This window comes from Dryobates pubescens, chromosome 11 (genome assembly GCF_014839835.1).
Source record: "Dryobates pubescens isolate bDryPub1 chromosome 11, bDryPub1.pri, whole genome shotgun sequence".
In the NCBI taxonomy this organism is placed as follows: Eukaryota; Metazoa; Chordata; class Aves; order Piciformes; family Picidae; genus Dryobates; species Dryobates pubescens.
Window position 1 is genome coordinate 25934554 of NC_071622.1, and position 17652 is coordinate 25952205.

The window sequence follows — 17652 nt, forward strand, 5'->3', positions numbered from 1 at the left end:
TTTCACTATAGGCATACTCCATTAGCAGAGAAATACGCAAGAATTAAAGTACGTATCTGGCTCATAGGGAAAACAATTTGGATTAACAGGAGCATCACTTTAGCACTGCTCTGGCAATGTAACTATCAGACTATGCTCTTTTTGAAATGCAAAACAATGAGTATTCTGATGCAGGTTCAGCTCAGATCCACAAACCCGAAACTTTGTCTCAAGGACAAAACTGAACGACAAAAATCATGCTTAGAGCAGTTTACACAGCAATTGTTTTTAAAAACAATAATGAGATGCAGATTATGAAAATGTTTGACAGTTAACTAAAGCCGAGAATAAACACTAGTTTCTTTTCTTGTAGAAAGTGACTAGTTGATCACAGCAGTAGTTCTTTTAGGTCTGTCCATAGTTTACCACAGAGGACACCAGATACCTGTAGATAAGCCACAGCACTTGGAACAGTAAAACCAGAAGCATATTTTACTGGTATAAATTCATAAAATGAATTTGTAGATTAGAGTAAAATTTCTAAGACTGAACCAGTCCTCAAAAAGCTGATCCTGAGACAGGAAAAAGTATTCAAATATTCAGTAGACAACGAGGAAATACAAAACCTCTTTGTAGTCAGCCAACAGGAATCACAGAAAGGTTTCCCAGAAATGCAGACACCATTTAATCAGTTATTTTCCATTTTCTCTTTAGTTAGCAAAGAAAACAGCCTATAATAGTAATAGGGACCCTTTATGACAGCCATAATATGAATTTTAAGTATTTTGTTTTGAAAATATAAATGTATTTTCTCAAAATGCCTGTATGCATAGCATAGCGTGGTGGGTTGAAGCTATACATTCATCTTAAATTTCTGGTTTACATTGCTATTAAATCCAGATTATTATTTTTTGCTGTCACAATGTTACAATAAAAACACCAGAGCTAAGGAAATCTGGTTCTTGTACATTTACTAAGTTTCACAAGATAGAATCAACTCAGTTTTTGTAAAATAAAAGGCTCTTAACAAGAAAATGACAATATTTAAGTTCCAGCTTTTACTTTGGAATAGTCACCACCAGTAATATTTGTAGGTTATTCCTCTACAAGCTCTTGCACTCCCTTCAAAGAATTGTCTCCTAAAATGCTCAAAAGGCTCTGTCTCAAAATTATTGCTTATCATATCATCTTTCTTTATCCTTTCACACCATCAACACATACCCAGAGATTAAATTTCTTATGTACATTCATTCTATCAGAACCAGAGTTACTGGGAATTTCTCTTGTCTGGTTTCAACAGGTAATGGCACTAATTCATAATGTAGTATCACTGTCAGGAGGTGCAAAAAGAGAGAGTTGAAGGTAACAGTCTTGAAATAAATGTGGTATTTCTGACACAAATTTGAAACCTGTAGTGTTTAACAGCTCGCCATTTCTCAGAAAAACAACTGCCTTCATCTTTGCTTCCTACTCCTACTCCAAATCCTCAAAGCTAGTGAAGTAGCAGGAGGAAAAAATTGAAAAGCAATTATTTTCTTTGAAATACAAAACTGATACTGAATTAGTTTCAAGATCATCAGAATATATTCTGTTTGCTGCTTCTCTGTCCCCACAAGAAAATGTTTTCTAATTTCTCTTTTCCTTTTTCAAGAAACAATAGCATGCACTCTTAACTGTTTAAAAACACACACACACACACACACATATACCCCCAAACACCTACCTGTGGCTGAAATGGTGGAGCATTTGGCCCCTGCATGCCTTGTGATTGTTCATCCATTCTATCACGTAAAACTGTCCCTTATGTCCTGGAAAGAGAAACACAGTCACTACACTGCACTTCAGTCTGTGCTTGTGATCAGTGAATGTCAGAAGAACTGAAGAACTAATTTTCCACATTTGCATGCTTAACATTTAACTATTCCAGTTTTGGAAAGGAAGTTTTCAGCTGTTTCATGAAATAAAATTAAAATAATAATTTTTAAAAGATAAAAATCACTCTACACACCTGAAATTATGAAGAGATGTGCTTTATCCTACTTGAGCCAAATAAACATCTCTGATAAAAGCTGCATCACCCCATTATTCTTCAGAGGCACCAACCACTTATCTAACACATAGATGTCTGCTGGATGGTACTTCAGACATATGGGCAGCATGAGAAGCAGTACACTGGCATGAGAGTTAAAACTGCTGCCTGCACACTGTTTATGTTGCATTAATTCATCTGTGGATTTTAGGGAGCATGCAAAAGAAGTTCCATCTAAACAGAAAAAAGCTAAAACATGTAGTAGACTCACTACACTCTAACAAGATGGCTGAGACAGCTTTGAGATACCACATCAGGAACACAGTGACTAGTCCCAGCTATGAACCCCTCAAAAACCATCAATAAGATGGGAGAAAAGATGCCTGCCAAGTTCCCCAGACAGAGAGGCACAGGTTGCAAAGGGTGCTGAATCATTATCAGGAAAATGCAAATGCTCACAGAGCTTTCCCCCCACCCCCAGCTAAGCAAATCCACCTTTAGACTAGTCAACATTTTGTTGAGGGGCAGTAGGTGCAGCATCCAGTTATATTGGCATCTGTGAGAGCCATCTCTATTCAGATGAAGACAGAAACATTCACCAGAAACTCTGAATGCAAACAAGGAAATAAACACTTCTATAAATAAGAGACAAGACCTGAACAACTTCATCACACAGTGCCACTGCCTATTACCTGGTCAAATATAGAGGAACAAGAGGTACATGATTGACTATAAAACTATTCTTGCTTTTCAATATACTACTTATTTTCTTGCTTCCTGCTCCGAATGCTGCAAGTTCTAGAAATGGTTTGGCATAAAACACTTTTTTGATAGCTTTCAAATCTTCAACATGAGTAAATTTCCTATGATTAATTCAGCTCATTCTACATACCTAAAAAACTGCAAACATTCTTCTGTACACAGCTACTTGTTAAACAAGCCTTTCCTTAGAATGAGGAAAATTTCTCAAATACCATTTAGGTTCAGTATGAAAGTATACAATCTATTCTGTTAAAACACAAATAGTCCCAGTACTTTATTAGAGAACACTAACAGGCTAGAAGGAACTCTCAATAGATGGCAGTTTCTCAAAGCCTACTGCAAAGTATTTATGAAGCGCTAACAAACAGCTTGTGTTCACAGTACCATTGTTATTCTTGCAGCATCACTGTGGTAACATTACTAATAGATAAACTAATCACAAAGCAGCTTTGCAGAGCTTCTCAATATACTTCCCTAATGCACTGAACAGTGCACTGGATACACAAACCCAATCACTATCCATCTGTTTTCATTCCCCTGTTTTAATGCAGTCACCCCATGCCATTCCAGTACCATCAGCTATTTTAACACCAAACCACAGCCAATCTCCCCAGTGACTAAGGGTCCCAATAGCTTTGCCTTCCTATCCTTAGTCCTCTTGCATAAAGCATACAGCTTGGAACTTTCTGTTGTTTTGACTCTTAGCTATAATTAATCCAAACATAAGAGAGACTCAAAAGAGCTATTTCAAGCAGGTCAAGAGAAAAAAAATAAAGAAACCGAGAAGAGAGGGCAGAGGAGACAGAAGCTCCAAAGGCTGTTGGAATGAGCATGGTGAGGAAGGGAGAAACATCTGATGGGATACATGCTGCACAGCACAGGCTAGGCAGGCGCTTATTTAGACAGCCCTAGGACACCAATACTGCCATTTATTACAAGTTCTGTAACATTCCCCATGCAACCTCCCCACCAAGGCAAAAAATCCTAACGCAACAGCATTGATAACCAAACTGTGGTCACAAAATTGCACCTGAGTTCTTCAATTGGAGTCACAGGGGGTTATGCAGTTGAGAAAAAGTTCTGAGGGAGGAATTCGTGGCAATCTCGACAAATCCTCTGCTAATTTCTTGCGGCAGAGATCTCTATCACTGCCAAGAAAGCAAAAATTCTTTTCTTGAGTGCTATTTGGAAAAAACTCTACAAGAATTTAAATCTTTCCAATAGAATCAGTATTTCTACTGGCAGTTGTGCAGTGTTTTGCCAGTGTTGTGTCACATCCAAGACTGTTGACCACATAATGCACCAACAGATAATTCTATGGGTCCCTTTCTTTCAAAAATCCTAAGGAGAAAAGGAGTAAACACAAAACTTTTCACCCTCTGTTGCAGACATTTAGCAAAGATTAATGGAGTCTAAGATGAGAAGTTTAGATTATGTATGTTAATTCAGGAACTACACAACCCATTCATCTGGTCTGAATGGTCAGAGGCACTGAGTGGAAGTGTTTGGCAATTTACGTCTGCCTTTTTCTCTAAATTTACCCCCCAAACACATAAAACTTAACGGGGAAAAGTCATATCGTTATCACTCTGCACAGCTCTGCCTGCTGTGCTTGGTTTTATAATAACAGCAAGTGAACTAAAAAGGTAACAAATATTCTACCATAGGAAGCGTGGAAGATTTAGTCACTTGTGGATTTGTTGTTGCTTTTGCAGAGGGAAGGCAAAGATCAGTATTTTCTGTCCATATATGGAAGGGTTTTTTTTAACTTGTTTATGTCTTTGAAGATTGCATGGTAGAGGCACAATTTAGAGTAATTTGGCATTTTGATCATATAAAATGCCAAGGATGCAAAACACATCTTTTGTACTGTTTGTCAAGAAGAAGTAAGAATTAGTTTTGGCTGCTTGAAGACTGTTTTCACAGTGAGGAATACCTTTCACCTCGATAATAAACCCCAGAGGTCAAAACATAGTGGTATAATATTGATCATCTTCACATTTAAATTGTTGCCCCACTTATTACTCTTCTAAAGGTGGCTTTCAAGTTCTAATTTGTGGTTAAAAAAGACACTAAACACACTGCCAAAGAGTCAGCACTTGTTTAAAACTGAAATGCAAATACAAAAGACCCATAAATCACCTCTTTAAACAAGTGATGCAATGACTTTCTTCTGCAAATCCATCACCATGACATGCAGTGGTTCATGGAAAACAGACAGCAGGTGAAGAGAGAAGCAAGACAACTATACCACCCGCACCCAAAACTTTCAAAGTGCCAAACCTAACTGATGTTTTCAGATGCTCTTGCATTGATCGTGTAGAAGGAAAGGACTGTTTGTCTTCATCACACCACTTGCAATGAACAACGACTCTCTGATTCATTTATCTTGCAAAGAACTTTCACCACTGAAGACAAAAATCATTTAGACTCATATCTGTACACAACAGCAATCACAGGAACTCAAGCACATGCACTGAATCTTATACTCAAGTTCAGGTTGTTAAAACTTTGAAGATATGAGAAGACTTTTGTTTAGCTACTACTATTTGAAATCTTTGTCTTTTTCAGTGGATCAAAACAGTAGGTGGCACCTACATAGAAAAGATGCAGGATAAAGTACCTGGGGATAAAGACAACATGGTCAAATTTCATCTGAAATTGCAATTGCATAGTAACTCCTCTGACACTATTTACTCCACACACTAAATTCACAAGACAGCAAAAGGAAGTTAAGTCCTCACCAGCATGTTAGATTATCAAAATGCAACCGCCTGAACTAAGAGTAACAACCTATTCTTTTCTTCACATACAGGTGTCCCTGTCCTTATCCACTTCCTCAGCAGCCACCTGTCAAAGCTCTGGGATAACCTGCCCACACATCTAAAGATCATGCAAAGACAGGAAGTAACCCAAAATGCAAGGGCACATTCCCACACCCCAACAGTCAGCACTCAGCTTTCCAGCTGATTTCCATCAGCCTTCTAGAGGAGAGGTGGGACTACCCACAACTGTTAGTGAAATCAGAGGAGAGGACATCCTGCTGAACAGAAACCGAAGCTCATTGCTGACATGTCACTGCAACATATTTTAAAATAACATTTTTTAAAAGAAAAAAAAAATACTTGGGAAATATTTGGAATCCTTGTGACTTCCAAGTCTTACAACTTAGTACCCCTGAAATCCATGAAGAATTAGTTCAGGACTTGCTGAGCCACTTGGATACCCACAAGTCCATGGGACCACATGGGATCCAGCCTAGGGTGCTGAGAGAGCTGGCAGATGAGCTGGCCAAGCCACTCTCCATCATTTTCCACCAGTCCTGGCTAACTGGCTCTCCATCCCAGATGACTGGAAACTGGCCAATGTGATGCCCATCCACAAGGGCTGGATGGAGGAACCTGGAAACTACAGGCCTGTCACCCTGACCTCAGTGCCAGGGAAAATTACAGAGCAGATCATCTTGGGGACAATCACTGCACACCTGAAGAATGGCCAAGGGATCAGGTCCAGCCAACATGGATTTAGGAAGGGCAGATCCTGCCTGACCAACCTGATCTCTTTCTGTGATCAGGTGACCCACCTGGTGGATGTGAGGAAGGCTGTGGATGTAGTCTACCTGGACTTCAGCAAGGCCTTTGACACCCTCCCCCACAGCAAACTCCTGGCCAAGCTGTCAGCTGATGGCTTGGACAGCAGCACTCTGTGCTGGGTTAGGAACTGGCTGGAGGGCTGAGCCCAGAGAGTGGTGGTGAATGGTGCCACATCCAGCTGGCAGCCTGAAGGGTGGTTGTAGCCAGAAGGGGGTTGGTCTCTTCTCCCAGGCAGCCAGCACCAGAACAAGAGGACACAGTCTCTAGCTGCATCAGGGGAGGTTTAGGCTCAAGGTGAGGAGAAAGTTCTTCACGGAGAGAGTTGTTCGTCATTGGAATGAGTTGACAAGGGAGGTGGTAGAGTCACTGTCCCTGGAGGTGTTCAAGAGGGGATTGGACGTGGCACTTGGTGCCATGGTTTAGTAGTCATGAGATCTCGGGTGACAGGTTGGACTTGATGATCTTTGCGGTATTTTCCAACCTTATTGATTCTATGATTCAACTAAGTCTTTAAAAACATGATCAAATTATTTCAAGAGAAAAAGCTTAAATGCCCTGCCTAATCACATGAAACACACTTTTTGAAAACTAATTTCATAGCTCCAAGTTCATAAACTATTCATACTGAAATATATTTCATGGTATTCAAGTAATAAAGTTACTGCTTTAACAGATGGCAGTTCTACAACAACAAAAAACATTTTCCTCTGGAAAATGCCATTAATAGTCTCACTGATACATGGTTTCCATTAGCTACAGGCTATACACTTGTTTGCTAATTTTGGATCTGAAGTGGGGACGGTCAATCGTCAATGACAAAGAAGAGACAGCTACACTTTGAAAAAAATAGAGATTTTAAAAAATATTCAGCGTTACAGTTCTGCTGAGAATCTGAAAATCTCAGTCTTTTTTCTCTGCAGAATACAGGTGTAACTGCTGCACAGAATTTGTAACGGAGAAACACAAAGTTTTGCCACTCGCAGCGTGCTGATCAGGATGGAATGTACTATGTTTACTTCTGGATTACACCATCAATTAAGGAAGGTATTTTTAGTTTTTACTATAACCATTATTTTAGTTAGCATAGAGCCAAGGCTTTCCAGAACAACTATTCATTAAACACACTACATACTCTTTACTTTCTGGTGTCAAGTGAGATTCTTCAGTATCCAACACCAACTTTAAATAAGAAATGTTAGCTATTTAAACTTTACAACTAATCTTTTCTAACTAAATCTAAAGATAAGATCACCCTCAGAAAAGAGTAAAAAAAAAAAGTCTATTAATACTAGTTTCCATATAAGCACACAGGCTAAGGGAATATTCCCATTTGTTTGTATCACACATTAACTCTCAGCTTCCCAAAAGCACAATTTAAACGTAGACAGAGCATTCAAAGAGTCTCCCTGGTTGAAACAGCAACCAAAAAGAAAACAAAAAAGCCCAAACCAACAAAAATAAAATCCTGTGCGCTGGAAACCAGGAGTTAGATTTCTAAATGCCATACTGAATACCCAAAACACAATTACCCAACCCATCACACTGGTGTTAATCCCATCAATTTATGCCAGGTATTCCAAGCATGCCTATCCAATTCCAGCTCTGCTCTCTGTCACCTGCAGGGACATACTGACCTAACTGCAACTCTCAGCTCCTAGATCAAAGCCACATACACTTCAGGAAATAAACTTTAGACCCAGCAGTAACAGCTTGGCCCCTAAGCTTGATGTAAGCAGGTTAAAAAACTGCCATCCTACTGCTTTAGAAAACACAGTGCCTTAAACTGTCATTCTTTGGGATGGCCATTTGGAAGGAATGGTTTTGCTGGCCAAAAACAGCCCACACTTGGTCAGGTCACCCAAACGGACCAACACTCTGCAGCAGCTACTCAGTGCTGGCACCCAGGGTGCAGTTTACAAATTTTCAAAGTGATTTTAAAAGCAGAGGCTCAGGTTACACACACAGAAGATCCTGGATGAAGCAAGAGAATATAAGCAGCTGTAAACCAAGCATCCCAACTGTATCACTCATGTTACACTAAATGACAGCACAGCAATAATTTTTCCAAATAAATGGGAAGTCAGGAGTCACATCCAATAAAGCAAACCAAATTGGAATCTATCATAGCTTTTCGATATTAAAAAGTAACTTTTCTTCCTGGTGCTCTGCATGGGATGCTTTGGTGTCAGAATGTGGAGCTGTTCAAAACCAAATACATAAAGTTTTGTTTAATGTCATGACAGAAACATTTTGCTTCCAAATTGAAAGTCACTTCAGTTATTTAATAATGGTTTAATTGCATTCCTAAAGACCAGGAAATATTAAGGTTTCCCTCCCTCAATAGAATGCAGCTGATTAAGATGAAGCTCAGCTGGGTTGTAATTTAAGTGCTGAAATATATTTCAAGACAACTTTCATCCACCTTCATACCACCAGCATTCCGATCTCAATATTTAACAGGAGTGGCAAGAGAATCTGGGAAAAAAAATTCCAAATAGTAGGGAAACACAGCACAGGACCTATGCAGTGCCTTTTCAGTAAATTATCCCTAACCAACACAGACCCTTAGAATGAAATCTAGTTAAATATAAATAGGTGGCATAGTAATATGGTTGTAAAGTCACATACTCAGCTGAAAAGACAGGATTAGGAATGCCAAAATCATGCTGAAACATGTTAAGTATTTCAAAACTAGCCTATCAATGCCTTCCTTCTCACCATCATGACCTCCGTAACTGGTCACAATGTCTATGCTTCAAAGATGTTAAGCCTTTTTTCAATCTGATGTCAATCACAAACTACAAGAAACCTACAACTCATGACATAAGGTCAATAAAATGTTACAGTGAGTAACTGATGGTGTTCTTTGGTGTTGCCGACTATTGAAACCACCAATCCTGTGAACAGATATCCCATAAATAAAATGTATGCATTAATAAAGCAAAGTGCATTTAAGCTGATACTCTATTGAACTCTGCCAAGTCTGTCAAGATATTAACTGGAATGGGATAAAGCAATCAAGACTGGAAGAACAACTTGATCACTAGCACAGTAAAACATGACATTTATCCTGATTAGCACACATACATTATAATGTACATGCATACACAAATATACATGTGCCTATGCACATTTATAGATTATGTATATACACACCTACATGTTTGTACACAGAATATTTACTATTAGCAGGCAGTGATGCATTTGAAGCATTTGCTTCACAATGTCAAAAAAAGTTTAAAATGTGAAAAATCCATACTCATTAGCAACATTCTCTGCAGAAGCATCCACTTCAGAGAAAGCTGTATTTGCACCTTTTAGAACACTAGAAGTGATTGAAGATAGATGCATATACAAAGTAGGATTGGCCTTCATTTTAGAAACGGTTTCTAAAAGCCTTTGGGTTTTTTTAATACACTACCCAGATCACCACTGCCCATGGGATTGCAGGAAAATTCCTCCCCTCTGCAGAGGGACAACACTTGAATGTGCACAACACAAATTCTTAGCACTTACTCATGTACAAATAGCTATCATCTGTCTGTGTGGAAATAGTGAATTTTCTAAAAAAAAACCCAACGATGCCCAAATTCCCTACTCATGGGCAGTCCAGTCAAAGCTGTTGAAAAACACAGACTGGTTGTTGAAAAACACCCAGACACAAGCCAGGTTAGAAGTTAGTTTTAGCAAGAGCAGGAGCAACCATAGATACTTAAAGTAATACACTAAGGAAAAAAGTATTCCAAAAAAGGACTACATTTAGAGTTCATATGCTACTTTCTTATCTATTTGCCCCAATTTATCAGACATTTTCATTCCTACTCCAAAAACACATATGCCAGTCTCTGTCATCCAGCAACTACCAAGAGATCACTCTCTGCCAGTGCTGACTAGAAGATTAAAGTCCAAGCTTTCCTGCTTCCCTTCCTTTTCATTCACCTCATTTAAAAAGTTATATTTTGTTTACTTCTCGCTCACCATTTCAATTATGTCACTCAAAAGAGATTACTTATCTTGCAAGGTGCTTCCAAAGGGTTGCATATGCACTAGCTTGTCCTTCTTTGAACCATTTAATTGTTATTTCATATAAACTGAAGAAACAGGAACTGAAACTGCCTTATTTAACTTCTGTTCACTTGGAAACCAACAGGATTACCCATTTCTTTACACTGAAGAGCCAGTTATAAAGGACACAGGTGGGTCATGATCATGCCACAGGGAAATGTTTTGCAGGGGACAAAATCTATTTCTAACTACAATACTATCAAGAAAGCCTCTGTAAGGATGCAGTTCTAAGACAGCATGACCTGAGTACAAGATGCTGCTGTTTCCCCTGCCTTTTAACCACACCTTCCAGCACCTCTTCCTTCTAGTGTGGTTCCTGTGGCTACCCAGACTCCTAGGTAAGGTCAGGGAAACTAGATGAAAACTGGTCTTCACAAAGAGTCAGTTTTTTCTAGTTCAGTTCCCTGAATCATTCCATTGCAGAGGAAAGGACAGAACTGTGATGGCAAAAGACAGAGGGAAAGACCTATCTGGGGGCAGAGCAGCCCTAACTTAAATCAGTTACATCTATTATCAAATTATATCTCTAACAAGAAACTATATACAAAAGGTCTTGCTTTCTCTTCCTTTCTCTGTCACACGATCCAGCATAGCCATCTTGAACTCCATTATGGACTTTCTGCTAAGCTGATTTAATTCCCTGATGCAGCTGGGTTTATATTCTGCAAGCTATGAGCTGAATCAATATATATGGGAGTTTGCTGAGCAACAGAGAAAAAAAAGCAAGCAGGGCAAGTTCAAAGATGGGAGACGTAGGAAAGGATCTGTAGAAAAAAACAGAACATCTCCCTTTTGGCAGCAGCACACTAGTGCACTAGCTCACCACATTTCATTTCATCATTAGGTAGAAATGCTAACAAGACCTTAAACTCAAAAGAGCTGTGACAGAAAGGCAAGAGCCAGCCTAGAAAATGCAATTTTTCCAACAAGCCAAAACTTGTGTCAACAAAATACTGTACAGGAAAGTAGAAATAGGAAACAAAAATAAACAGAAGACAAATAAACCAGGTTAAGAAGTACAATTAAAAAAAAAAAAAGTTAAAACATCTTTTTTTTTTAACTTGAAAACAATTTTTAGAAAGGCAAATATTTTCAGAGAGAAGCAGCTAACCCCTTTCAACCCCAAAACCTCACAATTCCAGTATGCAGGGAGGCAGAAGAGGAGACCTTTCCCTAACAAAGGGAAAGTTTTAAATGCGGGGGCGGGGGGGGGAAGAAATCATAAAGGGATGCTCAAAGGATTTACTGAAAGTGTAAATAGCTGAGCTTCACACAGGAGTTAAGAGACATGCAGGACAAATTAAAAGGCTGGAATCACTGACAGATAAACCCATTATTGCTAGGCGCCAGGGAAAAAACACCCATTTTGGAATGCTGGCTGCATGCAACTGTGCCACAATCATGGCTGATAACGTCCACACTGCTACAGATGAAGCAGAACACATGTAACTATAAATTCCACATAATCCCTAGAGAAATGTCTAAGTAGCTCCAAAGCAAGTGCAAAACACCACCTTGTGATACCATACTACAGGTGACAGATGCACATTCACAAGCTGAAAAACAAAAACGTAGCTGTAGTATAGTGTAAAATCTGTGCTGCTCCAGCAATGATGAAATGAATGAAGCACTACACAGAATCAGAAAAGAAACACCAGGCATATTGCACAGGCTTTCTACCATCCTCTGACTAGCACTACTCTGAACCCTGAAACCATGCGTAACAGTAGCAAGTAATCCAGAATCCCTCGGTTCAGAAGTAAAGCAGCTAGCAGCCAGCACACTCACTTCAGAAGCAGGCCAACACTCAAGTTCACAGTTGTTGCTGTGTTTCACATCAAACCTCCACTGCCTAAAACATGCAAGATCGACTCCTGCTTATGGAGTATCCTCTATGACTACTTAAGTGCTCTGTTTGCAGGCTGCTAGTTGCTCCTTTTCTGAATACTTACCTCCATGAACTTCACAAACAGCCCACGTACCTAGCACAGAGTTCTGAATTTCACTTAGGGAAAGTACTGGAAGTTCGCGGCTGCAAAGACAACTCCTTTTTTGGATCTGCTCTCAGATGAGGACAAAAAGAGTACAGAAGAAGGGCCTCTACAGGACAGAATGCTATGCATTTTCCCACAAGTTTTAACTTATTTTAGATTTAAGTTCACCTGTGATATTTTTGTCTTCCAGCTTTCAAGGAATCGCTAATTGTTTTAACTTTTTGTGCTGACAACAGAAGATTAAAATGAAGTGAAAAAGACTGGTTCATCAACACTTCACAGCACCTAACTCAAACCTGTCCCAAAAACTTGTGCAAGGATCTATTCTATAGTCATTACATGCACTCTTACGACACTGTAAAGTAATTCATCTGGTCCAACTCAGATCTAGCTATTAAATAAGACAGGCCTAATTTTGTTATAAGTCACTCCAAGCAGACTAAAGCCTGAATGCAAACTCTCAAATGCCAGATGATGCAAACAGCCTATATACTTTGTCACCTATAATCAACAGTAAGAAGTCACTAATATCACAAGATCAACTACATGCAGTGGGCTTTAACAGGATTGTTCATAGTACCTTCTAACAAATTTCTCTTTTTAATGCCTTGCTTAAAATTTCATAGCAAATTCGCTTACACAAGTGTATATTCTCTTTGCCCAGCAGGGAATAACAGCACTTGAAACATAACTGATTCAGCCATGATTTCTGTAGACAGAAAATATGCAGTATGTTTCACATGCCAGAGGCAAATACACAGGATTATCTTCACCAGAGAGGCAACTAATTTCAGTAGCATTGCTTTTCTTCAGCTTTTTCATCCTATCTGACAGGAAGGATCCTTTTAATATTTAGAAACCAGCAAACAGGTAGCAATACTGTACTTCACTCTAGGTCTGAGCTCCTTCCCATGTGATTGGGGGAGGGGGAGGTCAAACGGTGATAAATACAGCAAATCAGTGCTCTAAAGGCCACCCTTACAACCACTTTGGACAGTAATTTTCATCTCTGTTGCAAAGCACATGGAACATAGCTAAATCAAACAAATTTTATGGAAATCAGTCCATTAATTCCTAAGGCTATCAATAGTATTAACCTGCATAAAATAATCTCCCACCCCCATCATTTCTAAAGAATCTGGAGGGATTTTTGAGTAAGCCCCAGTCAAAAAAAATCCCTTGGCGGTAGAGAAGTTATTGCAGCTTGACTTTTCCCAGGAGACTTTCTAAGGTAGCATGAACTCATCCGTTCAGCATAGATGTCTGGAACAACGTCAAACTTCAGGAGGCAACAAAATGTCAATGGCAAGAAAACTGAACACAGGGCTGGTATAAATGCAGAATATCGTACCACATTTATTAAACATGGGGCTGGGGGGGAGGGGGCCGGCATGCATGAAAAAACTGCCTCACCAAATTGTCTCTGTGGACAAATACACTACACTGGTTACGCTTTACACAATGGAGTTGAGCTCAGATGCAGAAAAACAATAGATATGGGTGGGCTACATGGCTCTATCATACTATTTAGAAGATACCACAGGTCACAGTAAAACAGGCTACTGACTGATTGCATGCCATTTTTCATTTGAGTTTCTCACACACTTGCAGGCCTTCAGATGAACCCTAAAATGTTAACCTTTTTTCCTATTGGGAAACAAGTTTCTATGGTGGGGATGAGATTCTACTTGCTTAATTCTTGTAGACCCTGGAAGACACTGTAACAAGTCAACACAAGATTTTCAGTTGGCTAAAATGCCTTTATTTGTTCTCCAATTTTTTTTTTTTTCACTCCAATGACTACCTGGTGTTTTAAATACAAGATATCCATGATAAAGGCAGCGTTATCTGCCCTTACAGTGAACATCTCTTAACTGTGCTTTAAGAAGTCTTATTCCCAAATATCTGATGTTTATAAGAGTCATGTATTTCTGTTTTGAAATTAAAGAATAAATGTTATTTTCTTCCAATACCAAAAAAACCCAAACCAAACCAAACACCCACAACACAAAACCATCAAAACCACAAAAACCTGGAAGGCTTTTACGTTGCTACTTTAAAGCTGTCCAACAATGCTTGGTAAATTTCTCTTTCCACAACACAAAACAACTTTCCTTCCTCTTAAGTTTTTCATTACTCATGAATTAACGGTTCTCTTTTACTGCATTTTAACTCCCTCAAGACAACTCCAGTGCAAAATTTCAAATGCAGACATTTCCACAGCACTGCAACAATTAATTGCCTCCTAGATCGACCTGAAAGGGTTTTTTTAAGCTTCATTCTTCTTGATTAAGTCGAGCTGTCAAGTCGTTATTTGCATCTAATAATATGAAGTGTCTACCTTACAGGTTAACATTGTCATGCAAAAGTTGACTATTCAATTGGCACAAGAAGTGAAAAAAAAATAATCAACAGTGTTTTCCAGGGCCAAGAAACAAATATTTGAGTGATGTAATGTACGCACACGGCATCATCTTTTACCAGAAGTAGGTTTAACATCCTAAGTAACTTCATCATTCAAGAAGTGATGCTCCTCACAAAATACAGAACAAAACAAAGCACATTCCACCCTGAACTTCCGAATTCTAGAAGTCAAGCAGGCATACAATTCGCACGGACACAAAATGGAATTCAGGGCCAGCACTAGTATAACCGAGGTTGGGTGCTACATAAGATGGGGAAAGCGGCAGGAGAAGAAAAAGAAAAAACTCCAGCAGATGGAGGATGCCTCACTTCCAGGGTTTCCCACTAGGCCTCGGTTCCGCTTCTGGCGCTGGGAGCCTCCCCAATCGCCAAAGTAAACCCGGCAGGCGGGCTGCTAAGTGCAGAGCCAAAGCAACGCTAGCTCCTGCAAGAGGCCCGCACGGCCAGGCGTCCCCCTCTGCCCACCCGCCTGCCGCGGTCGCGGCTGGTGCCGGGGCCACGGCGGGTCCCCTCGGATGGAGGCGGCTGCCCGGGGAAGAGGGGCAGAGGCAGCAGGCTCTTGCCTCAGCAAGGGCTCTCTCGACTCACTACCACAGGGCCGTGGCTCCTAGAGATCACACCGTTTTCACTCGACACTGTGTGAAAACTTCCAGGCTCGGCTGACCCCCTCGGGGAGCATCCGCCTCCCAGGTGAAAGGAGAGCAGAGGATCCTGGAGGACACCGGCTCGAAACGGCGAACAGCACCATTGAACCAACCTACTCCTGCGGTGTTAACCCGAAGAGCCCAGAGAGCGGAGAGGCACGGGGGCTAGGGCAAACAGCACGGCAGCCAGGCCAGAGGCAGCCCGAGGAGCCGGGCCGCCGCTGAGCAGCGTCCCCGGGCCGCCTGCTTTCCTCCTGACAGACAGTCGTACCCCATACTAGGGCCAGCCCTTGCCAGACAAGACACCGCACCAGCTGTTAAGTGAGGCACCACCACAACGCCAGGCGCCCCACACAGTGACCCACTCTCCGCCTCAAGCCGCCGAGCGCCAGACCGATAGCCATTGCCCCGTGTAAGGACCAAGCGCCGCCACGGCCATCCCGCCGCCTGAGCGCGGCGCAGAAAGTTTCTCGCTTCCAGACCCACACGGCTCCCTCCCCCTGCGGCGGGTGGAGCGGCAGCTACCGCGACCAATAGCACTGCGAGCGAGGGCCCCGGCGACCAGTAGGAGGCAGCGTGAGGCGGGACTCCGGCGGCCGCCCGCGCGGAACTGCCGGGGGGTGGGGGACACCTCCAAAACGGCAGCCACTATCACCGGGACCCCCTGATGCGGCCCCGGCCCCGCGCCGCTCGCCCAGCGGCCCTGCCGCTGCCCCGCTCACCGGGAAGCTTGGCGCCGCCTTCTCCTGGCGCGGGGGCCCGCAACTGGCCTCCTCCCCTCCCCGGCTTGTCGGGCGCCTCAGGCGCGGGGCCGGGCCGGAGCTGGCCGCAGGAGCCTAGATAGGCTCCTGGCAGGCGACTCAGGCACCCACAGCAGTCCCAACTTCCTCTCCGCCCCCCGCTGCTCCTGCCGGGCCCGTAAACATCCCGGCATCCCCGAGGAGGGAGGCGGGGCGGCCGCCGGGCTCCGCCTCGCACCACCGCCTCCCTCCCGGCCGAAGCCCGGGGGTCTGTTAGCGGCGGCACGTCTGGGTTGGGTTGGCGGCCGGCCGCATGAGGGAGGGGGTGCCGGCAGAGCTTTCCGTGTGGTACCGGGCAGACGGGATTCTCCCGCGCACCGCTCCTCGCTGCCGGGCGGCCTCGCCCTGCGGGGGGGACCGAACCTGCCGAGCTCTATCCTGGAACAGCCGCACTCCGGTGTGGGCTTGACTGGCAACCGGAGAGACAGCGTGCATCCAGCGGCAGGGAGCGCCGGCCTGCTGCCTTCGCGTGTGCGGGGGAGTTTGCAGCTGGTTTGGAAATTACCTCGGCTGGTAAATGTTTTGAGACACAGACCATTCATCTGATACACCTTTATGCTGCCAACACAACGAAGCCTTCGTCTACACTGGCACGCTCCTTATACAGTGATTAGGGAAAGCGCAGCGCTCTGCTGGCAGCGCTGGAAGTGTGCGGAAGCTCAGGCCTCCGGCAGTAGGACTGGTTCTGCCCTCCGGTGAGCAACACGGGTCTATGGCTTTGGCCCAGTCCGCTTTGGAAAACAGCCTGTCAAACAACGTCCTTTTTAAGTTTGTGTGTGAATTGGGGTGATCTAGACAAGACACTTAGGTACTGATCAGGTATATCGGCTGAAAGTGATTCAAATTCATTTTTTCTATACGTGGGAGAAATGAAAGTCATAGGAACAAAAGAGGCAAGACTCCGCAGGTCCTATCATACCAGCTTTTACTTTTGCAAAAGTGCTGGGTCCAAGTACCTGAAAATCACAGTATCACACTATCACCAAGGTTAGAAGAGACCTCAAAGATCAGCAAGTCCAACCCGTCACCACAGACCTCATGACTAGACCATACCACCAAGTGCCACATCCAATCATGAATTCCAGAATACTACTATTGTTCACATTCCTGCAAGGATGACGAAAAGCAGTTAACTTCACACAACACAGTTCTTCAGAACCAGTGATGAAAAATTATGAAAGTTGACCACAATTTCCCCTCTAAGGTTATGGATTATTGTGATCAAATGTCTGCTTCCTCCAGTGTGGAAACTGCAAAAGACAGATATCTGGCACTCCAGTGAGAAGACAGTAGATGTACTTTATTTTTTCTAAAGCAAAGTCTCAGTTGTCATAAAGGTTGGGGTTTTTCCCTTGTAACAAG

General features: G+C 42.2%; 1 protein-coding gene across 1 annotated transcript in view; it reads right to left on the reverse strand.

Moving 5' to 3' along the window:
* The window catches only part of NEK7 (NIMA related kinase 7), a 67399-nt gene extending 50979 nt beyond the window's left edge, over positions 1–16420 (reverse strand). Inside the window, exons 1-2 of the mRNA XM_054165020.1 lie at positions 16213–16420; positions 1703–1787 (exon numbers count right to left, since the gene is read on the reverse strand). Coding sequence (XP_054020995.1) covers positions 1703–1759 — 57 coding nt within the window. The 5' untranslated portion in view covers positions 1760–1787; positions 16213–16420. The remainder of the gene's footprint in view (positions 1–1702; positions 1788–16212) is intronic.
* Between the last annotated feature and the right edge of the window lie 1232 nt (positions 16421–17652).